Source organism: Xyrauchen texanus, chromosome 5 (genome assembly GCF_025860055.1).
Source record: "Xyrauchen texanus isolate HMW12.3.18 chromosome 5, RBS_HiC_50CHRs, whole genome shotgun sequence".
Taxonomy (NCBI): domain Eukaryota; kingdom Metazoa; phylum Chordata; class Actinopteri; order Cypriniformes; family Catostomidae; genus Xyrauchen; species Xyrauchen texanus.
In genome coordinates, this window is record NC_068280.1 from 2,282,258 (window position 1) to 2,299,816 (window position 17,559).

The following is a 17,559-nucleotide window of genomic DNA, read 5'->3' on the forward strand; positions in this document are numbered from 1 at the left end:
GCAGCCCCTGGATATCAGGCGTTTGCACTCTAATATTAAAACGGTAGTTAATTGTGAGGGAGTTGTCGGTTGGGGGAGGGTCTCTGTGTGTTTTAATCAGTCTAGAGGAGGTAGAGGTTTTGTATCTGGATAACTAAGGACAGATTGTGATTTGGGTGTCGTGTGTTCGTGCTGAAATCAGCATGTTTTTAGTGAAGCTGCTTTCGTTGTCTTTCGTTTGTCTACGTCGGAGTCAAAAGAGCATCCACTTTAACCCCTGATCGGCACAATCCGCCTTTGTAAACTCAGAATGCTTTCTCAATCTTTTTGTTTGCAGCAGATCCCCAATTCTGTGTTTCATTTCTGATAGCTTCAGTCTGGCTGTGTGTACAGTCAGTCATTAAATGAAACTCTTTTATGGGGGTGTTTGTTTGTTATGTTGGTTGTTTTTTAAGAGACAGACTTAAAGCTGCCTCGTTTCCATGACAACCTCTTTATTCAGCCCTCTGTCGTCTTTTGGGGTGGTGTCTGTACCCCTTGCCCCCCCTTGACCTTATTTTAGTGTCTCTTTTTCTTCCTTTTATAATCCTCTCTTTTCACTCCAGCATGTACAGACTAGTTTTCTCATTATTCCTCATAGTGAAGGCAATCATGGCGAATGCATTAATGTACTAGTGTGATGATGATGGGTCTATTTTTAAAAAGCTGCATTAATTTGTTAATGTATCTATGGTGATGGATATGATAATGTCTAATGTAACAATTAAACAAAAGTTCGCCCCACAATGAATGGATGAATAATGAATAAAATGTCATTATTTATAGGTGTGTTGTTCCTCATGTTGTTCCAAACCCAAATGACTTTCTTTCTTCTGCGGAACACGAAAAGAGATTTTAGGCAGAATGTCGGTGCTGCTCCTTTGTGTACAATGAAAGTGATTGGGGACTGGGACTGTAAAGCTCTAAATATGACACAAGCTACTATCAAGCAAAAACTATGGTAATAAAAGTAATAATTTTGTGGTTATTCAATGGTAAAATAATGTTTACTATATAGTATATTGTATTAAAAACTTGGTTATTTAACTTTTCATAGTTGCTACAATATTATTATAATAAAATCATTGTTTGATTATACACCTGGAGTCGTGAGTTTGAATCCAGGGTGTGCTGAGTGATTCCAGTCAGGTCTCCTTAGCAACCAAATTGGCCTGGTTGCTAGGGAGGGTAGAGTCACATGGGGTAACCTCCTTGTGGTCGCTATAATGTGGCTCTCGGTGGTGCGTGTGGCGAGTTGTGCGTGCGTGGATGCAGCGGAGAATAGCGTGAAGCTTCCACACGCGCTACGTCTCCACGGTAACGTGCTCAAGTCATGTGATAAGATGAGCGGATTGAAAATCATATGTTGAAATTAATATTAACCAGGATTAATAAATGCTGTAATAGTGTTATTCATTGTTAGTTCATGTTAAATAATACTGTTTACTAATGTTAACAAATGTAACTTTATTTTAAAGTGTTACTACAATATTACTATAGTAAAACCGTAGTTAAACATAGTTAAACTATGGTTATTGCATTGTAAAACTAATACCAACAAATGGTAAAAATTTTGGAGGTCTACAGCCCCAGTCCCCATTCACTTTCATTATATGGAAAAGAGCAGCGTGAACTGTGTGCAAAATATCTCCGATAGAATACGAGGGTTTAAAACGACAGTAGGGCACTAAATAATGACAGCATTTTTGTTTATTGTATTTTGAGTGAATAAACCCTTTACAATGTAATTCCACTGAGGCAAATGCCGTCGAGACTTATTAAAATATCAAACATATTGAGCAGTAACGTCTGTGTTTTAATCAATGCTCCCACGTGATGTTGTTTATATCTCTCCACTTCAGAGCTTGACCATCTGCTGTAAATCTTTCCATTCATTCTTTAAGGACGCTTTATTGTTCGGTTGGCGCAGTTATAATAATAAAAGATTGCATCTGAATATCAAACAGTTAAACGCGCCTCACACAATAAGCGGCGGGAGACTGACAGGAGTGGGCGGGGCCAAGTGGGCGGGGCTTCTTACCAGGAAAGAACACGAGGTTCCGTGATCCGTGCGCGTTTTTTATCCGTCCGTGGAGGCCTTTAAACTACACCCACACCTCGCGATTCACGGTTAACACACCCCGATTCCACAGGACGAGAGACTGACCGACGGAACCCGTCACACTTCGGCGCCAGCGCTCCCGGAATACCTTCAACCGCATCTGATACGGGTCATGACGCTGGAAGCGATCCGGTACCGGTCCGGGTCTCTGCAGATCCTCAACCAGCTGCTGCTGCCACACGACACCGTGTACGACGAGCTCCGTTCGGTGCAGGACGGATATGAGGCCATCAAGAGTATGAAGGTACGGCAGGCCCGGTCGACGGAACCTCTGCCCGGTCCCGTACACGCACGTCGGTGCAGCAGATGTGAACATTGCGGTGCCGAGCAGAGGTTCCTTTGTGTCATCGCCGAACACGGGGTCGTGCTTTGTTCATGCTTGTGGTGTTCATATGTGAGCTGTCTGAATACGTCTATGCAGTACATAGAATGATAGATTTGTTTAATTACGGTGTTATTAATAGACCTGCACCTACCGGAGTGACAATGTGCGTCATTTAACCGATGATGAACGCGTCAGGGGACGTTCATACAGGACCCGTTGCTTTATCAAGCCAGCATACTGTTATTTTTACAAATCTGAAACCAGAATGTCTAAATGTTGCTTTTCTAGCTATCAAACTCTCTACAGACCTTCAACCTTTTCTGAGTTTGTGCGCTTTATTTTATAGTTTGCTCATAACAGACATTTAAATATCCCCCCAAAAAAACCCATAGACTTGTATTAAATGTTAAGAGTCATGAAATGTCAGACACATATGTCTGTCTATCTCTTCATCCATCCTTAGCACTTAGAACCACTTGGAACACCTTAGTAACCGCCTAGCAACCATCCAGAACACCCCATTAATGCCCTAGCAACCATTCAGAACACCATATTAATGCCCTAGCAACCATTTACAACACCTCATTAATGCCCTAGCAACCATTTAGAACATCTAAGTAAAGTCCTAGGCAGGGCCAGACTGGACCAAGGGAGAACCGGGACTTTTCCCGGTGGGCTGGCGCGGAATGGGCGAGGATGAGCTGAAACGGGCCGCCGTGTTATGCCAACAGGGCCGTGACTTGCTGAAGAGGACCACAAAACTGCACCATGATATCGGTAGTTAAATTTGTGCAGCACATTACATTTAAAAGTCTTGTAATCAGATTACATTCACTGACTTTCGATAAAGGCAATTAAGCGCATCACATGTGTTACACAAAATATGAATTCAAATGTGTCTACGTACGTCTCTTTGCATTTCTGTGACCGCTGAAGAGTGTGCGACGTAAACAAGGAGATAATATAGACATTTGTTTATATTCGTTTAGCAGAAAAAAAACGTTTATTTTTTATTACTTTTTTGGATTACATTTGACTTTTTTGGATAACTTTTCCAATGGAAAAAAAAAAGTATTTTGATATCAATTTTAATGAAGTAATTTATCATTTGTAGGGGATTACTTTTTGAGTAACTTAACACGACCGAGTAACCACATATAGCGACTACTCTGAACGTCTTAGCAACCACGCAGAACACATTAGCAACTGTTTAGCGGCGCCCGCAACCACGTAACAAGGCATATACAGACTTTGCCAACCTGTGTGCATTTTGACATCAAAGTACGCTGGTACGATTCATCACTCTAAACTACGCAAAAAAACTGGTGACGCCTTTGAAGAAGAAGAGTTTGACCAATCATAGCGCTGGGTTCATTCCCCTAAATATTAAGCTGGGAATTGTGTATGTGGGAGTGTGTGTGAGAGTGTGTGTGTGTGTGTGTGTGTGTGAGAGTGTGTGTGTGTGAGTGTGTGTGTGTGTCTGTCTCTGTGTGTGTGTGTGTGTGTGTGTGTGTGTGTGTGCGCCCTGCAGTTACAATAAACATGACATCAGATTAGGAGGAACTGGCAGGGAGAGAAGCAGACCTAAAAAGAAGCGAGTTTATGCCCCTCAGATGTTCCTCACAAAGTATCAGGAACAATGTCCGTGTCTCCACCCCTCAAAACTGCCAAATCGTTTATTTTGCATACAGCGCAATTACTGTTTTTACATTAGCCACGAGGAGCTTCGGGTAATAATGTCGCTAAACCTCGAGTGTCAAAGGCCTGCATTCCTAGATAATGGTGTAATTGAACAGGATAAATATTGTTCATTAGTCCAATATGATGCGTGCCTGTATAAGCAGATTCAATTATTTAATTATGAAATAAAATTGAAATCCTGAACAGAATATTTGGTTTTATTCATAATTGACAGTGTTTTACATCACAACAGAAGTTTCGGTAAATACTTGAAAATTAAAACACGTTACAATATACAAAATTACATTATTTCCATTTTTATTAAATAACAGAATGCAATGAACCTATGTTTGTATAAGCACACACATCATACAATGAAATATTAATCATGAAAAACGGTTTTAAGCAGGATTACTGAAACTTTTGACTTTTTTGACACAGTGCAAGTGAAATGTGAGCTAAGCGTTGCACTATTGTGGTACTACACCTGGCATACATTACTATCAAATTAGCATTGTTTTAGAAAGATGTGCTAACTTTAAAAAGCATGATTTGACTCTTCACCCTTGCGTTACACACACAATCATTGTGACATCACAGAACTATTGTTACATTTTTGAATGTTTAACTTTTCCTTCTCAATCATTGTAGTTTTGATTAATCTGGTGCGTAATGAATGTTTTGCGGTGATGGTTTTCTGGCAGCGACGTCTGTGCCTCATTAATAGACGTTACTGCAAATATCTCGCATGAATTATTGATAAATGTGGGATTCGGGGGTCTCGGCCCTCTGCCAAGCACTGTCAGTGTCGTGAGAGCTTTACTAATGACAGGAAATGACAATCACGCTGGACCGCTTTACTTGCAGTCCATCGTACGCCAGAGAGCCTTCTGTGCTTTTCATTAATCTAAGTGTAAAGTTTCTCAGATGACTAACTATTGAGTGTCTTTTGCAAAGAGAGCAGATTAGTGAAGGTCATATGTGATGTTATTATGATGTCATAGTTACTTCATCAGCTTTGAGAACCGAATGATGTCATAATGCGAAATGCCCTTTCCTTACCTGCCGTATGATGTCATGAAGCAGTCTTTCACATCTATTGTTCTAAAGGCATAAACTACGCCAACACTGGAACTGAAAGAAATGACTTGAAAGCAGAGGTTACAGTGAGGCACTTCCAATGGTAGTCAATGGGGGTCAATCGGTAATCCTTAAAATACTCACTGTTTCAAAGGTATAGACACAAGACATAAACAATATACGCGTTAACATGATTTTACTGTCATAAAATCGCTTACCAACCGCATCTGTGGAAAGTTATAGGCGATTTTACAGTTTAGTTGCCATGGCAACACAACGCCGGTAAATCCCGTAAGCGATTACATCGCACTGAAATCATGTTCGCGCGTATATTGTTTATGTCTTGTGTCTATACTGTGGAGTGATGGTGGTGTAGTGGTCTAAAGCACATAACTGGTAATCTGGTAATCAGAAGGTTGCTGGTTTGATCCCCACAGTCACCACCATTGTGTCCTTGAGTAAGACACTTAACTCCAGGTTGCTCCGGGGGGATTGTCCCTGTAATAAGTGCACTGTAAGTCGCTTTGGATAAAAGCATCTGCCAAATGCGTAAATGTCTATACCTTTGAAACCGTGAGTATAATAATGTTAATGGATTGGCCCCATTGACTTCCATTGGAAGTGTCACACTGTCACCATATTTGTTGGTGGTGCTTTTATATATAAATATAGACAAGGGATAAGTTGCTAAAAATGCTGCACATTGAGCTCAAATGCATTCCTTTAATGTGATTCTACAAATTCCTGTGTTACATCCAGCTGAGTGAATTTATGGGGGTCTTCACGCCATTGCATTGAGCTCATTGCTGAGCTGGATGGAAAAATTAGCATCATGGAAATCCATTTAAATAGATAATTTGAGAGAGCGCCGCTTGTGAGAAACAAACCTGCTCCTAATGAGCCACTTAATGAGATGTATTCTGGAACCTGCCGTTCTGACTCACTGCTGTGTGACCTTTCACCCTGCAGGTGCGCGGCGCTCCCGCTATCGCCATCGTGGGGTGCCTGAGTCTGGCGGTGGAGCTGCGGGCGGGCGCCGGGGGCGATGACCTCGTGTCCTTTATCAGGGATTCTCTGTGTCACCTGACATCCGCTCGACCTACAGCGGTGAACATGGGCCGAGCCGCCCGCGAGCTGATGGAGTTCACAGAGAACGAGAGCATGGAGAAAAACACAGACCAACTGAGAAACAGGTGAACATGATGGATGCTGTGTCAGAAGGTCTTCCCTCATGTGAAATGAATGATTAAAGGAATAGTTCTCCCAAAAATGAAACTTCTCTCATGATTTACTCTCCTTAAGTCATCCCAGATGTGTGTGACTTTTCTCCTTCAGCAGAACTGAAGTGCAGATTTTGATCAGCACATTTCAGCTCTATTTGTCCGTACAATGCAAGTCAACAGCTGCATCAGTCTGCTGACTGTCTGACGGTCTAAAAGTCACATTTAGGCAGAATAAAAGTAATCCACACGACTCCAGTCGATCAATGAATGTCTTCTCAAGCAAATCGATAATTAAATCTTTTTTAATTTTAAATCGTTGCTTCCTGCCAGCGCTGGGATGATGTTTGAGATCACCTAAAGCTGCATTCACACCGCCAGCGACACAACGACCATCTCATTCATTTTCAATGAGAGCTGACGACTTCCGGCAACGTTGGCGACGTGTCCAGCGACGAGACAAAGTTGAGAAATGTTTAACTTTATGCTAATTAAGAGCGACAGCCAATACGAGAGATGGTAGAGCTCACGTGATCCTAATATTTTAATAATAATATTAATTGTAAAGAATCGGTGCTGTTTAGTCTCTCCATACACACCACTAGCGATCTAAACGCTAGTCACTGGCGACATGCAGCGACTAAATAGCTGGCAGTGTGAACGCAACTTAACTCTCACGTGATGTTCATTCCTCCGTTGAAAGCAAAGCACGCACTTCCGACTTCTAGTGAAAGCACGCCATTGCGCTTGCGTCACACGACAGCTCCGTGATGTGTCAACAGCTGGCAGGAAGTATTTGTTGTCATGTGATGCAGTCATGCGATCCATTCAACCCAAAACAATCAAGATGGCGGCCCATGTTGTAGCGGCGTTGTTGTGCCTGATAATCACTTTGATAGCGTTGTTAAAGATAAACGTTACTTTGAACAACCTTCACGTTCCATTCAGTCAAAGGCGGCGGGAAGAGTTGACTTGGAATTGCTGTCCAGCGACAGAACGCGAGTACGATTGCCACTGACAACAAAATGCCATGGCCTGAATTCACCCGTTTGTTTTCATATCACATGCTTTTTTCATTTTGCCCCGCCCCTGCTGCAGTGTGATTGGCTGGATTGAGGAGATGCTGGAGCGAGACGTGAACGACAACAAAAAAATCGGCAACTACGGCGCCCAGCACATCCTGTCTGGAGTTCCACGAGATTCGGTTACGATCCTCACACACTGTAACACCGGGAGCCTCGCCACGGCAGGATACGGCACCGCTCTCGGTTAGTGTGCGTCTGTGTGTTGTTATAAGTGGATGCCGTAAGATATGGTTTAAAAGTGTTATAGGACGGGAATATTGCTCTGTGCATTTCAGGAGTGGTGCGGTCGCTGCACACACTGGGCCGTTTGAAGCGTTTGTACTGTACGGAAACGAGGCCCTATAACCAGGGGGCCAGACTGACGGCATACGAGGCAGTCGCGGAGGGTTTCCCGGCCACCCTCATCACAGACAGCATGGCAGCGTTCGCCATGAGAGAGAAAGGAATTACAGGTAACACCGTGTGCTCCAGTTCACTCCAACTTAATTTGTCTGGTATTAACTCTTGTGTCTGCATGCAGCTGTCGTTGTCGGAGCAGACCGGGTTGTTGCCAATGGTGACACGGCAAACAAAGTGGGCACATATCAGTTGGCTATCGCTGCGAAGCATCACGGGGTCCCGTTTTACGTGGCGGCGCCGAGCACGTCCTGTGATCTGAGTTTGGAGAGTGGACGTGACATCGTGATAGAGGAACGCCCACCTGAGGAGCTCACCAGCATTAACGGCATACCTGTAGCTGCACCTGGTAAGACGCCATCTTTGTTTACATTCAAGACAAAATTGGTTTCAGCCAGTAAACTGTTAAAATATTAGTGCAAGTGCGTATTCTGACCCGTGCCCAGGTTCTCTTTTATTGTATCAGACTGGAGCGCAATAGTGCCCGCCCACTTTTTCAGCCATCTTGGTTCCGGAAGTATTTTTTCCAATAGTTTTTTTCCGTAGGAAATTAATTAAATACTTCTTCAAAGAGTTCTTAGCCATGAACCATAGTGGGGGAAAACGATGGATTTCAAGTTGTTAATTACAAGTATAGAAACAATATATTTTTGTGATGCACTGATATGAAAATGTTTGGCTGAAACCGATTTTTAATATTTTTAATATTTTGATGCCTTATTTTGTCATCAGATCACTGTTTTACTTAGGAATGCACATAACATGCGTTTTGGATAGTTTCCCTCATCATGTATCCTAAAAGTTACTTTGACGCCCGTTTATGGTGTTTTCCAGTATTAACGTGAGAACGTTAACAAGAACTGGATTGTACATTTGAATTAATTAGTAACACAATTTGTAAAAGCTCTTTGAATTGTAAATAAATCATTGTTTTTCTATATTGGCGTTTATGCCTATAAATGATATGCCGATGGTTTTAATTTGGTCAGTTATTGGCCGATAAATATCGGCAAACGATAAATCGGTGCATCCCTAATATAGTTTAATTTAATTGCAAAATATTCAGATATTTGCAAATATATAAGTAGTTTGAGAGTGTAGGCAGACCGACTCGATTGCGTCATTTCCAGAGCATCATGGGAGTGGGCGGTCACTGCAGAGCTCTTTTGGTGCACTTTGTTGGCTGCGATTCTCTGATTGGTGGATCCTTCTCTGCTGAATCATGGGTAACATTTTTATCCAAAGCGACTTACAAATGAGAAATATCAAGCAATTTGTCATAGTCAACAAGATCTGCACTGCCATCTTGCGCATAAGATAAAAAATGCGATAATAATTCAATTAAATACTGTGAAATAGTTTCATATATTGTAAGAATGTTTAAGAGCAGTCAATTTTCCAGAGGCGCTTTATATTAAACCAGTCTTAAACCAGGGTTTTCTCAACCTTTTGCCCACTGCTACCCACTATTTTTGAATGCCAGACATCCATGACCCAGCAAGAAGTGTGTGGGAGGCTGGGGTGTTGGCGGAATAAATTAATAGGTACTTATTTAATATAGTTATGTTTATATGCCTATAATATAGTGTTGTGTGTGTGTGTGTGTGTGTGTGTGTGTGTGTGTGTGTGTATATATATATATATATATATATATATATATATATATATATATATATAGCCCAATATTTGTAGCTTTGGTGCTGCTGGCTGAAGTTTTCAGGCGGTCCCTTACCCACCGTAGGCACAGTTTATCAACGAATATCGAAGTTAAATTAATGATCTTGAACGATTTTGTTGTGACTCCATCAGATCAGCTTAAGTACAGGACAAATCATTTCATCTTTAATACGTGACAATCCCGTATTTTACGGGACGGGTGGCAACCCTACTTGGGACTGCCTCTGAAATGTCCAGAGATTGGATTGCATGCAGACTAGCGTGGTAATGCATGGAGCTAGCGCATGCGATGCCATGTAAAGAGACCTTGTCCAAAAATAATGATTTGTAGCATTAATGGATTATTGTGATTGGACGGCTAATCATTAACGTTAGAGAAAAACAGCCTCTTACTTAGGGTTGTTTGCGTAAACCTGGAGATATTAACATGATTTGACCATAGAGGTCACTGTTGCCCCAAACATTGCAAATGTACAGCAGCCAATGATCAGAGACCCACTTTTGGGTTGCAACCCAGTGGTCGAGAATGTCAAGGATCGCCAAAAGCGAGGAGAGAGGTCTCAAATGCAGGATGGCGAATAAAGGACTTTTATTATAAAAATAACAGGATACAAACAAAACAAAATCTACCCCGTAGGGGAGAATACACAGTCCAGGGCAAGAAGTATGTTGACAGGCTGTGCTGGAGCAAGAGAACCGACAGACACACACAGAACAGGAAAACACGACCCACAGGAACCTGACTGGGAAACAACCACACTGTCAAGACAAGATGTCATTTAGACAACGAACTGGCACCAGACAGAGCACAAAGGGAAATTAAATAAGGCAGCAAACAAGGAGGGTAACAAGGGAGGCAGGTGGAACTAATAACAAGATAACAGGGCAAATTAATGTGGCAATGAGAAACCAAAACATAAACTCACACAAACGACAGACATGAGTGCATGCTGCCAGAATGACACAAGCAACATGCACTCATGCTAGAAAACAACAACATAAGAGAACACGTGACAAAACCAAAAGGCAAGCCATGTATTCTCAACACAACACACAAACCAGACAAAACATGAAATCACACCACACGAGACCGAACCCAAGTGCCTAGACTCCGCCACCAGGTAAATAAAACCAAACCAGCAGAAGTGGCTGAATCCAGACACAAGAGACTAACAAGACATGAGTGTCCGGGATCTGCACAAAAGTCAGGAAGACAAAACTAAAAGCAGAACCCTGACTGAGAAACCCTGTTGTAAACTACTATTCACTTCAGGATTTGATACAATATAATTATTATGCATATGTGTTTTCATATGTTAACCTAACCCCCTAAACCTAACCAAACCCTTACCCCTAGCCCAACCCTTCCCCTAAACCTAACCAAATCCGAACCCTTACCCTACCCCCTAAACCCTTACCCTAACCCCCTAAACCTAACCCAACACGTCCCCTAAATCCTAACCCTTTACCTAAACCATTACACTAACCCTCTAAACCTAACCCAACATGTCCCCTAAATCCTTACCCTAACCACCTAAACCTAACCCAACACGTCCCCTAAATCCTAACCCTTCACCTAAACCATTACCCTAACCCCCTAAACCTAACCCAACACTTCCCCTAACCCCCTAAACCTAACCCAACATGTCCCCTAAATCCTAACCCTTCACATAAACCATTACCCTAACCCCCTAAACCTAACCCAACACTTCCCCTAAACCTAACCCAACACGTCCCCTAAATCCTAACCCTTCACTTAAACCATTACCCCAATCCCCTAAACCTAACCCAACACGTCCCCTAAATCCTAACCCTTCACCTAAACCATTACCCTAACCCCCTAAACCTAACCCAACACGTCCCCTAAATCCTAACCCTTCACCTAAACCATTACCCTAACCCCCTAAACCTAACCCAACACGTCCCCTAAATCCTAACCCTTCACCTAAACCATTACCCCAACCCCCTAAACCTAACCCAACACGCCCCTAAATCCTAACCCTTCACCTAAACCATTACCCTAACCCCTAAGCCTAACTCAACACGCCCCTAAATCCTAACCCTTCACCTAATCCATTACCCTAACCCCCTAAACCTAACCCAACACGCCCCTAAATCCTAACCCTTCACCTAAACCATTACCCCAACCCCTAAACCTAACCCAACACGTCCCCTAAATCCTAACCCTTACCTAACCCCTAAACCTAACCATCCCTAAACCTTACCCTAACCCCCTAAACCTAACCCAACACTTCCCCTAACCCCCTAAACCTAACCCAACATGTCCCCTAAATCCTAACCCTTCACCTAAACCATTACCCCAACCCCCTAAACCTAACCCAACACGTCCCCTAAATCCTAACCCTTCACCTAAACCATTACCCTAACCCCCTAAACCTAACCCAACACTTCCCCTAAATCCTTACCCTAACCCCCTAAACCTAACCCAACACGTCCCCTAAATCCTAACCCTTCACCTAAACCATTACCCTAACCCCCTAAACCTAACCCAACACTTCCCCTAACCCCTAAACCTAACCCAACATGTCCCCTAAATCCTAACCCTTCACCTAAACCATTACCCTAACCCCCTAAACCTAACCCAACACTTCCCTAACCCCTAAACCTAACCCAACACTTCCTAACCCCTAAACCTAACCCAACATGTCCCCTAAATCCTAACCCTTCACCTAAACCATTACCCTAACCCCCTAAACCTAACCCAACACTTCCCCTAACCCCCTAAACCTAACCCAACACTTCCCCTAAATCCTAACCCTTCACCTAAACCATTACCCTAACCCCCTAAACCTAACCCAACACGTCCCCTAAATCCTAACCCTTCACCTAAACCATTACCCTAACCCCAACCCAACACTTCCCCTAACCCCCTAAACCTAACCCAACACTTCCCCTAACCCCCTAAACCTAACCCAACATGTCCCCTAAATCCTAACCCTTCACCTAAACCATTACCCAACCCCCTAAACCTAACCCAACACTTCCCCTAAATCCTAACCCTTCACCTAAACCATTACCCTAACCCCCTAAACCTAACACAACACGTTCCCTAAATCCTAACCCTTCACCTAAACCATTACCCTAACCCCAACCCAACACTTCCCCTAAACCCCTAAACCTAACCCAACATGTCCCCTAAATCCTAACCCTTCACCTAAACCATTACCCTAACCCCCTAAACCTAACCCAACACGTCCCCTAAATCCTAACCCTTCACCTAAACCATTACCCAACCCCCTAAACCTAACCCAACACTTCCCATAAATCCTAACCCTTCACCTAAACCATTACCCAACCCCCTAAACCTAACCCAACACTTCCCATAAATCCTAACCCTTCACCTAAACCATTACCCAACCCCCTAAACCTAACCCAACACGTCCCCTAAATCCTAACCCTTCACCTAAACCATTACCCAACCCCCTAAACCTAACCCAACACTTCCCATAAATCCTAACCCTTCACCTAAACCATTACCCAACCCCTAAACCTAACCCAACACGTCCCCTAAATCCTAACCCTTCACCTAAACCATTACCCAACCCCCTAAACCTAACCCAACACTTCCCATAAATCCTAACCCTTCACCTAAACCATTACCCTAACCCCCTAAACCTAACCCAACACGTTCCCTAAATCCTAACCCTTCACCTAAACCATTACCCAACCCCCTAAACCTAACCAAACACTTCCCATAAATCCTAACCCTTCACCTAAACCATTACCCTAACCCCCTAAACCTAACCCAACACTTCCCCTAACCCCCTAAACCTAACCCAACATGTCCCCTAAATCCTAACCCTTCACATAAACCATTACCCTAACCCCCTAAACCTAACCCAACACTTCCCCTAAACCTAACCCAACACGTCCCCTAAATCCTAACCCTTCACCTAAACCATTACCCCAACCCCCTAAACCTAACCCAACACGTCCCCTAAATCCTAACCCTTCACCTAAACCATTACCCTAACCCCCTAAACCTAACCCAACACGTCCCCTAAATCCTAACCCTTCACCTAAACCATTACCCCAACCCCCTAAACCTAACCCAACACGTCCCCTAAATCCTAACCCTTCACCTAAACCATTACCCTAACCCCCTAAACCTAACCCAACACTTCCCCTAAATCCTAACCCTTCACCTAAACCATTACCCTAACCCCCTAAACCTAACCCAACACGTCCCCTAAATCCTAACCCTTCACCTAAACCATTACCCTAACCCCAACCCAACACTTCCCCTAACCCCCTAAACCTAACCCAACATGTCCCCTAAATCCTAACCCTTCACCTAAACCATTACCCAACCCCCTAAACCTAACCCAACACTTCCCCTAAATCCTAACCCTTCACCTAAACCATTACCCTAACCCCTAAACCTAACCCAACACGTTCCCTAAATCCTAACCCTTCACCTAAACCATTACCCTAACCCCAACCCAACACTTCCCCTAACCCCCTAAACCTAACCCAACATGTCCCCTAAATCCTAACCCTTCACCTAAACCATTACCCTAACCCCCTAAACCTAACCCAACACGTCCCTAAATCCTAACCCTTCACCTAAACCATTACCCAACCCCTAAACCTAACCCAACACTTCCCATAAATCCTAACCCTTCACCTAAACCATTACCCAACCCCCTAAACCTAACCCAACACGTCCCCTAAATCCTAACCCTTCACCTAAACCATTACCCAACCCCCTAAACCTAACCCAACACTTCCCATAAATCCTAACCCTTCACCTAAACCATTACCCAACCCCCTAAACCTAACCCAACACGTCCCCTAAATCCTAACCCTTCACCTAAACCATTACCCAACCCCCTAAACCTAACCCAACACTTCCCATAAATCCTAACCCTTCACCTAAACCATTACCCTAACCACCTAAACCTAACCCAACACGAAACCTCAGTAGCAGCAAATGTGAATCTTGTGAGAATTTTGCAGAACATGTTACACAATAAATACATTGTATAGTATTTTCATGTTGCATAGGGTTAAAGTTGCCTAATATAAACTGGGGCCAATTTTCTTAATTCACACACCAATTAACCATTTTGGACCTTGTAGAGTAAACAACTATTTGTTGTTGCTGCTTTTCCCTTTGAGATGTTCGCAGAAGCAGTTTTTTCTGTGTGAAGAAGGGCAGGGAAGTGAGAAACCCGTTGAGTGAGTGTGACTGCAGGGTTTAAGTGAGATTTCAAACAGAGCGGAGCTGCTTTAATTAAACATTTAATTAAACACTGATATGAGAGAGCGAGGGCTGATGGGAGGGATGATTTTGCATGTGTGTGAAGAGCGAGAGAGGGAGAGAGAGATGTGTGTGTGTGTGTGTGTGTGTGTGTGTGTGTGTGTGTGTGTGTGTGTGTGTGTGTGTGTGTGTGTGTGTGTGTGTGTAAGCGAGTCCGTGGCATCAGATTAATTAAAGCTGGAGCGTTTAATAGCTGCCGGCGTCTCTGGGGAGAGACAGTCGGATTCCTGCCAAACTCTCATGAACTCTGTCTGACTTACAAATGGGCGAATCCAGGATTTGAGACGGGAACACTGATCCCACATCAGCACGGGACAGTTCAGTCCATTTATCTCCGTAAATGAATCTGAAGTGACCGAACATCAAAGTTGTTGTTCTGTCTCTGTTTGTAGGTATTGAGGTGTGGAACCCATCATTTGACGTCACTCCTCACCAGCTCATCACGGGTGGCATCATCACCGAGCTGGGCGTGTTCCTCCCGTCTGAACTCCAGGCTGCTCTGACGGGCAGACTCACAGCTCTGTAAGGCCACAGCGCCCCCGCTGGCACGGGTGTATCATTGCACCTTTACCACCTCACAGCTCTCTCGTAATGTTTCACCTCGCTTGGGTGGAAATCGCACCTTTAATCACAAACACACGCACGGAGGTGTTGTTAAATTATACACATTCTCGATTCAATTCAACACTTAAGAAGTGGAATAACACAGTGTTACAATTGTACAACCCAGGGATGCTTTAACACACACACACACACACACACACACACACACACTTTTCTCTCTGTCTGTACAGCTCATGTGTTGGTCTGAAGTGTTGTGAAAACGTCATTCATTCTGGGTTTTTTTCACTACCTTCCCCTCGTCTGGCACAGCTCCAGTTTTTAACGGAAAGTTTCACATTTTGGTGATGAAGCTGAACTGTTGTTCAACTCTGAAATTGAGAGTATAGCACTTACAAAACATCTAAACTAGCCACAAATTTGCATCACGTTTGCCGCTCGTTATTTTCACAGGCAAATGAGCGTTTGATTCGCCGCTCTTCTGAACCTCTGGCAACAATGGCTGCAAGTTTGCCGCAGAGTTCATTTGCATGTGAAAATAATCACTCTAAGAATATTCTCAATATTTCAAAATAAAAGTATTTGGTTCAACGCAGTTTCCTTTGAAGGGTAGACTGTTTATTAGTTGTAAAATTAAATGTAACTTTAGGTAAATAATGTCATTTGAAGAAAACTAATCTTGTTTTAAATAAACATTGCCCTTCACTGTACACATGTACGATTTATCATGTTAGCATAATGCTAGCAATTATGTTAGCATTGCTGATCCGAGCGCCATTCCTTTAACGGGAAGTGCCGAGGATGAATAAATAACCCGCACTATTAAAGTCCATATGTTATATTAACATATTAGTGAGTTTTGAAACCCACAATCGAAACAGAAATGAAACTTTAAACGCAGAACTGGGACTTTAGGTTGCGTGAAGACGCTTTGTTGGAATCTCAAGAATCGCGTCTGGGTCATATTTCAGCACAAATTAAATACTAGCATGATGCTTACATCAAATTAAATGCAATAAAACGTGTTTTATTGCATTTCATTTTCTAAAATGACTAATTGTGTTCTTTTGAATTGGGGTGAAATATGACCCAGACATGTTGTTCGTTTAATGAGAGGAACATTATCTAAAGTTTCGCTAGTAAAGGAAGTCTGTGTTGGTTAAAAGTCCAGAACTGTTGATCGACCTTTGACCCTCCTATGGTTTTGAAAAAAGGCACCCTTTGTTATTCGCTGTCATTTTTATCCAGAAGGGTCAGATGTGTAACCCTTTTTTATTTTTTGTTGATGATAATGATACAATTTCTTCTTCCCAAGTAAGAACAATAAGAGTATGCGTTTATTTTGGGATTTTATGCTTATTTAATTTGAAAGTGTGTGTGTGTGTGTTCTGCTTTTGTGTGTGTGTGTTCTGCTTTTGTGAGTGTGTGTGTTCTGCTTTTGTGAGTGTGTGTGTGTGTTCTGCTTTGTGCGTGTGTGTGTTCTGCTTTTGTGAGTGTGTGTGTTCTGCATTGTGAGTGAGTGTGTGTTCTGCTTTTGTGTGTGTGTGTTCTGCATTGTGTGTGTGTGTGTGTGTTCTGCTTTGTGCGTGTGTGTGTTCTGCTTTTGTGAGTGTGTGTGTTCTGCATTGTGAGTGTGTGTTCTGCTTTTGTGAGTGTGTGTGTGTTCTGCTTTTGTGTGTGTGTGTGTGTGTTCTGCATTGTGAGTATGTGTGTGTGTTCTGCTTTGTGAGTGTGTGTGTGTGTTCTGCTTTGTGAGTATGTGTGTGTGTTCTGCTTTGTGAGTGTGTTCTGCTTTTGTGTGTGTGTGTGTTCTGCTTTTGTGTGTGTGTGTCCTGCATTGTGAGTGTGTGTGTGTGTGTGTTCGTTCTGCATTGTGAGTGTGTTTGTGTGTTCTGCTTTTGTGAGTGTGTGTGTGTGTTCTGCTTTTGTGTGTGTGTGTGTGTGTGTGTGTGTTCTGCATTGTGAGTATGTGTGTGTGTTCTGCTTTGTGAGTGTGTTCTGCTTTTGTGTGTGTGTGTCCTGCATTGTGAGTGTGTGTGTGTGTGTGTGTTCGTTCTGCATTGTGAGTGTGTGTGTGTGTGTTCTGCATTGTGAGTGTGTGTGTGTGTTCT

At 43.0% G+C, this 17,559-nt stretch overlaps 1 protein-coding gene and 1 long non-coding RNA gene across 2 annotated transcripts in view; one reads left to right on the forward strand and one right to left on the reverse strand.

The window, feature by feature from the left end:
• The first annotated feature begins 2,070 nt into the window (after positions 1 to 2,070).
• LOC127643937 (methylthioribose-1-phosphate isomerase) overlaps positions 2,071 to 17,559 on the forward strand; it is a 17,123-nt gene continuing 1,634 nt past the window's right edge. The window contains exons 1-6 of the mRNA XM_052126883.1: positions 2,071 to 2,384; positions 6,195 to 6,418; positions 7,544 to 7,713; positions 7,806 to 7,982; positions 8,051 to 8,275; positions 15,280 to 17,559. The exon at positions 15,280 to 17,559 is cut by the window's right edge and continues 1,634 nt beyond it. Coding sequence (XP_051982843.1) covers positions 2,253 to 2,384; positions 6,195 to 6,418; positions 7,544 to 7,713; positions 7,806 to 7,982; positions 8,051 to 8,275; positions 15,280 to 15,413 — 1,062 coding nt within the window. The 5' untranslated portion in view covers positions 2,071 to 2,252 and the 3' untranslated portion in view covers positions 15,414 to 17,559. The remainder of the gene's footprint in view (positions 2,385 to 6,194; positions 6,419 to 7,543; positions 7,714 to 7,805; positions 7,983 to 8,050; positions 8,276 to 15,279) is intronic.
• LOC127643938 (uncharacterized) lies at positions 12,561 to 14,950 on the reverse strand. The gene is made up of 4 exons (XR_007970608.1): positions 14,314 to 14,950; positions 13,115 to 13,212; positions 12,806 to 12,929; positions 12,561 to 12,593 (listed from the first exon to the last, which is right to left on the reverse strand). It is a non-coding gene; the product is annotated as an uncharacterized LOC127643938 (long non-coding RNA).